This window comes from Triticum aestivum, chromosome 3A (genome assembly GCF_018294505.1).
Source record: "Triticum aestivum cultivar Chinese Spring chromosome 3A, IWGSC CS RefSeq v2.1, whole genome shotgun sequence".
Lineage (NCBI taxonomy): Eukaryota > Viridiplantae > Streptophyta > Magnoliopsida > Poales > Poaceae > Triticum > Triticum aestivum.
Window position 1 is genome coordinate 727947889 of NC_057800.1, and position 9077 is coordinate 727956965.

The 9077-nt window shown below is 47.1% G+C and overlaps 2 protein-coding genes across 2 annotated transcripts; both read left to right on the forward strand.

The window, feature by feature from the left end:
• Positions 1-855: 855 nt before the first annotated feature.
• On the forward strand, positions 856-2640 carry LOC123059493 (polygalacturonase-like). Its single transcript, XM_044482052.1, has 4 exons — positions 856-1579; positions 1676-1965; positions 2077-2305; positions 2413-2640. Exons 1-4 carry the CDS (start codon positions 953-955, stop codon positions 2632-2634), a joined length of 1368 nt encoding a protein of 455 aa, XP_044337987.1. The 5' UTR covers positions 856-952; the 3' UTR covers positions 2635-2640.
• Positions 2641-2719: 79 nt separating this feature from the next.
• On the forward strand, positions 2720-7049 carry LOC123057287 (polygalacturonase-like). Its single transcript, XM_044480353.1, has 4 exons — positions 2720-2764; positions 5989-6278; positions 6390-6618; positions 6726-7049. The coding sequence occupies exons 1-4, from the start codon at positions 2720-2722 to the stop codon at positions 6945-6947; spliced, it is 786 nt and encodes a 261-aa protein (XP_044336288.1). The 3' UTR covers positions 6948-7049.
• Positions 7050-9077: the final 2028 nt, after the last annotated feature.

Genomic DNA, 9077 nt, shown 5'->3' on the forward strand with positions numbered 1-9077 from the left:
GATGAAAGCCGCGGGGGAGGCACGAGCTCCTGTGCCTGCTCCCGCGTCGCCACCTCAGGGAAATTCATCTCCCTACGAGGCCGCCGGAGGCGCCACGCCGCCGCGTCGTATGCACGGGCGGCCTCGTGGGCACTGTCGAAAGTGCCGAGGTCAAGGCGCATCTCACCGGACCAGATCTCGGCGGAGAAGGCGGTGGAGGGGCGCGTGCGGACACTGCGGTAGCCCGAAGCTCCCCGGTGGCATGGTGGCGCTGGATTTAGAAAGCACGTCGGACGCCGCGTGTGATCTTTTCCCGTGCGCCTGAGTTTCTCGCGCCCGCTGTAGCGCGCAAAACCGCCCCACATGCGCTAAAACCCACTTTTACCGCATGCGCGCGCTTTTACAGCCAGTGTTGGAGATGCTCTTACGTGCACGTGCGTGCATGCCATTCATTTCCTTTTTCCATATTATAATTATTATTAGATTGAGAAAAATAAAAAAAAAGTGGTCCATTTTCTGGTTGGTTGGAACGAAAAAACAAGAGAACGTCACGCACTGTTGGAATTAACGACGACTTACAGTATCAGTCACCTAATCATACTCCTTTAAATCGGGTTTGCTATTTCACATCTAGATGTGAGATATTATCTCACATCTAACTTCCTCATACTTAGGGACAAAATAAATCCATGGAGACTTTAAAAAAAATTAAGGATGAGGGAATTAGATGTGAGAGGGAGTTAGATATGAGATAATATCTCACATCTAGATGTGACATAGACGAACCCCCTTTAAGTATGCTTGTACTCCACGTGTAACTTGTTGCCATAAACTCGTGTCTACTGTTCCGCGTAGAGTATTCCGCGGATCGTTTTGGTCAGCTAGCTTACGAGCGTATTTGCAACTTGCCGGAAGCCAGCGACTCTACAACACGCGTGTTCCGTCGGAAATTAATCGATCGGAACGAAGCTCGATGGTCTCGGCGGAAAGAACTTGTCGAGTCGGAGGGACCTGCGCCAACAAGCGAGATCACAACTCATCGTTCGTCACTTGTTGCCATTGCAGAAAGTACTTGACGTCGGGTCTGGGCCAACAATCTATCCACCTGATCCAATCATCGTCATTATCATATCATAGTTTCACAGAGATAGCATCCGACCGATCGTGCGATGAGCTCTCGCTGCTGTTGGTGGTGTTGATGGCACTGGTGGCGTTGACGACGGCGGCAGAGTACAATGTGGTGGACTACGGCGCGAGGCCCGACGACGGGACGGACTCGGCAGGGGCAATTCTGGCCGCGCGGGATGCGGCATGCAATGACACGGGGCGCTCCGGCTCCCGGCCGGTGCTACGGGTGCCGGCGGGCAGGTTCCTGCTCAGCCAGGCCTACTTCAAGGGGCCATGTCGGAGCCCCGGCGTGGACGTGGCCATTGACAACAACAGCACCGTCTTCGCGCCGTCGGCAGTGGACAACAGGACGTGGATCATGTTCCACCATGCAGACGGCCTGGCGATCCGTGGTGGGACGCTGGACGGGCAGGGGCAGGAGTACTGGGCGTGCAAGAAGGCCGGTAGGTGCACCGCCGGGCAGGGGCCCAGGGTGAGTGATGACATGAACTTTTTGGTTTCTTTTTGCATCGTAATTCGGTTCAGTTTCCTTATGACGGACGTCGGCCATACATACTTGTGTTTGCAGACACTCGACATTAGCCAATCCAAGGGCGTGAGCGTGAAGCAGCTGACACTGCTTGATAGTAAGGAATTCCACATGACCATCTTCGACTGCAGCGGCGTGACCGTCCAAGGCGTCCGGATCATCGCGCCGGCCGACAGCCCTAACACCGACGGCATCCACGCCAGCCACTCCCGCCACGTGAGGATCCTCAACACCACCATCGGCACCGGCGACGACTGCATCTCCTTGGGGCCCGGCACCTGCGACATGCTCATCAGGGACATCAAGTGCGGTCCGGGCCACGGCATCAGGTGCCACCTTCAGTTGCCAGTTCATCATACATTTTTTTTGTTTGCTTGTGATTTGTGCAGCGTTTGATAGATAGCATTGATTTTGTGTTTGCGTTGGATGGACGGTGGCAGCATCGGGAGCCTGGGATGGCAGGACGGTGAGGAGGGAGTGAGAAACGTGACGGTGGACAGGGCGGTGCTGAAGGGCACGACCAACGGCCTCCGGATCAAGATGTGGGCGATGCCCAACTCCGGCTCTGTCACCAACGTCTCCTTCTCGCGGGTCACCATGAACCGCGTGGCCAACCCCATGGTCGTCGACCAGAACTACTGCCCCCGCAAGGTCGACTGCCCGGGCAATGTACGTCTCCTTCCCTACATCTACATGCATGCAACTACACTACACGTGAACGACCCATGGATCGACTATATATATATCATGAGCTGTGCTGTTGTGTGTGCCTGCAGAGCTCGGGGGTGCAGATCAGCGACCTGTCGTACACGGACATCAAGGGCTCGTCGGCGACGCCCGTGGCGGTGAAGTTCAACTGCAGCGGCACCAACCCCTGCAGCGGGATCAAGCTCAGGAACATCAGGCTGAAGTACCGGCACCAGCGGCCGGCGCAGGCCAAGTGCCAAAACGCCGGCGGGTCCACGTCCGGAGAGGTCACACCGCCGAGCTGCTTCTGACGATCGGAGTTCGCCGTCCGGCCGAGAAGCGCGAGATTGAGATTGAGATTTACTTGAGTGAGTCTGATTGGATTTAGTAGGTCAAATGAACGCATTAGAGTCAGCAAATGATACCTTGAGATTGACTTGGGTGAGTCCAATTGGATCTAGCTTGTTGGCCATAGTCGACCGCCAGCCACGCCTGGTTGCAAGGTCGTGGCTTTGGTGATGATATTGTTGGGGAACGTAATAATTTCAAAAAAATTCCTACGCACACGCAAGATCATGGTGATGCATAGCAACGAAAGGGGAGAGTGTTGTCTACGTAGACCGTTCGCAGAAGCGTTATATCAACGCGGTTGATGTAGTCGTACATCTTCACGTCCAACCGATCCAAGTACCGAAAGCACGGCACCTCCGAGTTCTGCACACGTTCGGCTTGGTGACATCCTCGCCTTCTCGATCCAGCAAGAGGGGCGAAGTTGTAGATGAGTTCTGGCAGCACGACGGCGTGGTGACGGTGTTGGTGAAGAACAATCTCCGCAGGGCTTCGCCTAAGCACTACGAAAACTATGACGGAGGATAAACTAGAGGGGACGGGGTTGCCGGCACACGGCTTGGTGTTTCTTGATGTGTCTTTGGTGCTAGCCCTACCCCTCTATTTATATGTTGAGCCCTGGGGTCGAAACTTGGAGTAAAAGCCTCCTCAAAGTCGGTTTCACCCGGAAGGCAAGAGTCCTTCTTGGACTCCAGGGCTAGACGCCAGGGTTCCCGGCGTCTACCCCCTAGACGCCAGGGTTCCTGGCGTCTAGCCTCTGGTCTCCGCAAAACTTCATTTTGCACTTTCCAAAAGCCTCGTGGGCTTTCCCCTTTGGCCCAGATAAAGTGTTCTCGTGCCCAAACATTTCGCGAAACATCCGGAACCCCTTCCGGTGAATTCCGGAACCCTTCCGGAGATCAAACACTACTATCCCATATATCAAACTTTATCTTCGGACCATTCCGGAGTTCCTCGTCATGTCCGTGATCTCATCTCGGACTCCGAACAACATTCGGTCATCAACATACATAACTCATATAGTACTATATCGTCAACGAGCGTTAAGAGTGCGGACTCTACGGGTTCAAGAACTATGTAGACATGACCGAGACACCTCTCTGGTCAATAACCAATAGCGGGACCTGGATTCCCATATTGGCTCCTACATATTCTACAAAGATCTTTATCGGTCAGACCGCATAACAACATACGTTGTTCCCTTTGTCATCGGTATGTTACTTGCCCGAGATTCGATCGTCGGCATCTCAATACCTAGTTCAATCTCGTTACCGGCAAGTCTCTTTACTCGTTCCGTAATACATCATCCCGCAACTAACTCATTAGTTGCAATGCTTGCAAGGCTTATAGTGATGTGCATTACCGAGTGGGCCCAGAGATACCTCTCCGACAATCGGAGTGACAAATCCTAATCTCGAAATACGCCAACCCAACAAGTACGTTTGGAGACACCTGTAGAGCACCTTTATAATCACCCAGTTACGTTGTGACGTTTGGTGGCACACAAAGTGTTCCTCCGGTAAACGGGAGTTGCATAATCTCATAGTCATAGGAACATGTATAAGTCATGAAGAAAGCAATAGCAATAAACTAAACGATCAAGTGCTAAGCTAACGGAATGGGTCAAGTCAATCACATCATTCTCCTAATGATGTGATCCCGTTAATCAAATGACAACTCATGTCTATGGTTAGAAAACATAACCATCTTTGATCAACGAGCTAGTCAAGTAGAGGCATACTAGTGACACTCTGTTTGTCTACGTATTCACACATGTATTATGTTTCCGGTTAATACAATTCTAGCATGAATAATAAACACTTATCATGATATAAGGAAATAAATAATAACTTTATTATTGCCTCTAGGGCATATTTCCTTCAGTCTCCCACTTGCACTAGAGTCAATAATCTAGTTCACATCGCCATGTGATTTAATACCAATAGTTCACATCACCATGTGATTAACACCCATAGTTCACATCGACATGTGACCAACACCCAAAGGGTTTACTAGAGTCAATAATCTAGTTCACATCGCTATGTGATTAACACCCAAAGAGTACTAAGGTGTGATCATGTTTTGCTTGTGAGAGAAGTTTAGTCAACGGGTCTACCACATTCAGATCCATACGTATTTTGCAAATTTCTATGTCAACAATGCTCTGCACGGAGCTACTCTAGCTAATTGCTCCCACTTCCAATATATATCCAGATTGAGATTTAGAGTCATCTAGATCAGTGTCAAAACTTGCATCGATGTAACCCTTTACGATGAACCTTTTGTCACCTCCATAATCGAGAAACATATCCCTTTTCCACCAAGGATAATTTTGACCAATGTCCAATGATCTACTCATAGATCACTATTGTACTCCCTTGCCAAACTCAGGGCAAGGTATACAATAGGTCTGGTACATAGCATGGCATACTTTATAGAACCTATGGCTGAGGCATAGGGAATGACTTTCATTCTCTCTCTATCTTCTGCTGTGGTCGGGTTTTGAGTCTTACTCAACTTCACACCTTGTAACACGGCAAGAAATCCTTTTTGACTGTTCCATTTTGAACTACTTCAAAATCTTGTCAAGGTATGTACTCATTGAAAAACTTATCAAGCGTCTTGATCTATCTTTATAGATCTTGATGCTCAATATGTAAGTAGCTTCACCGAGGTCTTTCTTTGAGAAAAAACTCCTTTCAAACATTCCTTTATGCTTTGCAGAATAATTCTACATTATCTCCGATCAACAATATGTCATTCACATATACTTATCAGAAATGCTGTAGTGCTCCCACTCACTTTTCTTGTAAATACAGGCTTCACCGCAAGTCTGTATAAAACTATATGCTTTGATCAACTTATCAAAGCGTATATTTCAACTCCGAGATGCTTGCACTAGTCCATAGATGGATCGCTGGAGCTTGCATATTTTGTTAGTACCTTTAGGATTGACAAAACCTTCTGGTTGCATCATATACAACTCTTCTTTAATAAATCCATTATGGAATGCAGTTTTGTTTATCCACTTGTCAGATTTCATAAAATGCGACAATTGCTAACATGATTAGGACAGACTTAAGCATAGATACGAGTGAGAAACTCTTACCGTAGTCAACACCTTGAACTTGTCGAAAAACCCTTTTGCGACAATTCTAGCTTTATAGATAGTGATACTACTATCAGTGTCCGTCTTCCTCTTCAAGATCCATTTAATATCAATGGCTCGCCGATCAATGGGCAAGTCAATCAAAGTCCATACTTTGTTCTCATACAGGATCTCATCTCAGATTTCATGGCCTCAAGCCATTTCGCAGACACTCGACATTAGCCAATCCAAGGGCGTGAGCGTGAAGCAGCTGACACTGCTTGATAGTAAGGAATTCCACATGACCATCTTCGACTGCAGCGGCGTGACCGTCCAAGGCGTCCGGATCATCGCGCCGGCCGACAGCCCTAACACCGACGGCATCCACGCCAGCCACTCCCGCCACGTGAGGATCCTCAACACCACCATCGGCACCGGCGACGACTGCATCTCCTTGGGGCCCGGCACCTGCGACATGCTCATCAGGGACATCAAGTGCGGTCCGGGCCACGGCATCAGGTGCCACCTTCAGTTGCCAGTTCATCATACATTTTTTTTGTTTGCTTGTGATTTGTGCAGCGTTTGATAGATAGCATTGATTTTGTGTTTGCGTTGGATGGACGGTGGCAGCATCGGGAGCCTGGGATGGCAGGACGGTGAGGAGGGAGTGAGAAACGTGACGGTGGACAGGGCGGTGCTGAAGGGCACGACCAACGGCCTCCGGATCAAGATGTGGGCGATGCCCAACTCCGGCTCTGTCACCAACGTCTCCTTCTCGCGGGTCACCATGAACCGCGTGGCCAACCCCATGGTCGTCGACCAGAACTACTGCCCCCGCAAGGTCGACTGCCCGGGCAATGTACGTCTCCTTCCCTACATCTACATGCATGCAACTACACTACACGTGAACGACCCATGGATCGACTATATATATATCATGAGCTGTGCTGTTGTGTGTGCCTGCAGAGCTCGGGGGTGCAGATCAGCGACCTGTCGTACACGGACATCAAGGGCTCGTCGGCGACGCCCGTGGCGGTGAAGTTCAACTGCAGCGGCACCAACCCCTGCAGCGGGATCAAGCTCAGGAACATCAGGCTGAAGTACCGGCACCAGCGGCCGGCGCAGGCCAAGTGCCAAAACGCCGGCGGGTCCACGTCCGGAGAGGTCACACCGCCGAGCTGCTTCTGACGATCGGAGTTCGCCGTCCGGCCGAGAAGCGCGAGCGTCTTCTTGATTCGTTGGGTTTCTGTTAATACTTGTCTTAGCTTGACTGTTTCGTGTACTACTACTAAAAAACATGGTAGTGTGACCATTGCTTGGTGCATCTCAAAGTGACCCTTACATGTAGCCCAGGGTAGTAGTTTTAGCGGATTTGCTAATTCTCAATTGATTGAGACATAGTTAAGCCACAATCAACGTCATAAATTTTGCGTGGTTGTTCTTCTGGATTTTTTATTTGTTTTTTATGACGGATAATCTTGGTGTAAAATCAGATGGTTATAACTTGGGAGCGTATAAGCTGACGGGGGTCCGGAATTCCGTCTAACTAACCGTGTTGTGTCGTTTGGCGGAAAGCGGCTTGACAAATTTTTAGATCAAGTGGCCTTACGCCTCTCTCCACTCTAGAACTCTCTCAAGGACGGAAAAGCTTTAACTCTCTATTCCTAAGCTTGAGAGAGGCCTATATCATCTTTGCCGGCCACAATTTGCTAACTATGTCAACCGACCATTATTTTTATCCTATAACATGCATATGTGTTGTTTTGTATGTTATAACGATCAAAATGGCTTCTAACGGCGAAATAAGAGTTCACATTATCACATACTTCCTCCGTTTGTAAATATATGTCTTTTTAGGTATTTCTATACAAACTACATATGGATGTATATAGACATATTTTAGAGTGTAGATTTACTCATTTTACTCCGTATGTAGTCCCTTATAGAAATCTCTAAAAAGATTTATACCCCCTCCATCCCAAAATAAGCGTCTCAATTTTGTAATAACTTTAGTACCGAAAATCCATCTCTGCACCCGAGCTCATCTGCACATGTGCTGACGAAAAAAATAAAATAAATACTAGAAAAATTCAAAAAAATTCCAAAAAATTGTGTTGTATACAATTTGATGCGTGACGTCCACACCAATTTTCAAATCATTTGGACATCTGAGGAGCTCTCAGCAAACAAGACAAATTGGGGGTCTGTAAAAATGTTAACTGTTCATGTATTGTTTTGGCCCGATTTGTCTTTTTTGCTGAGAGCTGCTCAGATGTACAAATAACTTGAAATTTGGAGCGGGCTTCATGCATCAAATTGTCTACCGCACAAAAAACATTTGGATTTTTTGAATTTTATTTGAATTTTTACGATGTTTTTCTAACCGGGTGCAGATGAGCTTGGGCACCGAAACGCCTTACTCAGAACAAAGTTATACTAAGTTTGAGACACTTATTTTAGTACGGAGAGAGTATTTAGGAATGGAGGGAGTACATTGATTGAGATCAAACTTATTGGATTAGTAGACATGTTCAAATAAGTGAATGCAACCCGAGCAAGTGCCATGAAAAATCAGTTAGACTTAGTTTAGCAGTTTTTCAAAACCAAAGTAGTCTAAAACATCAGGGTTAGTTTGAGTGAACTATAGGTATATTTAAAAGCATGATAATGTAAGACCTCTATATTCCAATTTACGAGTAGTGAATACTTCATTTTGTGAAAATTTGTATGGTTTAGATGAAAAAAAACTCTTTAAGATACTGCAAAAATACTACAGTATTGGAGATACTACGGATACTACGATTTATTAGAAATGTGGTACTACGATTTATAAGAATGTGGTATTTTTTGATACCTAATATATAAAAGAATTAGAAACTATGATTTCTAAAACAATACTATATTCCTAAAAAGAACTCTAAAAATACTTACCTGACAAATGCAACCTCAGCATTTTAATGCTTAGACAATGAATACTCAATTTTGTATATACCATAGTTTTCTAAATTTGGTTTAGAAAAAAGAGGTGAAGCGTTCTTTCTGAAATACTAAAACACACGGTATTGCAAATTGAGTGTACAAGTGCATGCTCTAGCCAATGCAACCAAAAGACTGATCTGATGGAAGAGACTAGGCAGCACATTATACGTCAACACTCCCCTTCACGTGTGGCTTCCTCGGGGCTAAACGTGGACCGAAAGTGGACTGCAATTTAATTGCGCCAGCCGAGTCTTGAAGTTAAGACCTCTTGGCTCCGATACCATATAGAAGTGCATGTTCTAGCCAATGCAACCAATAGACCGATCTAATGAAAGAGAC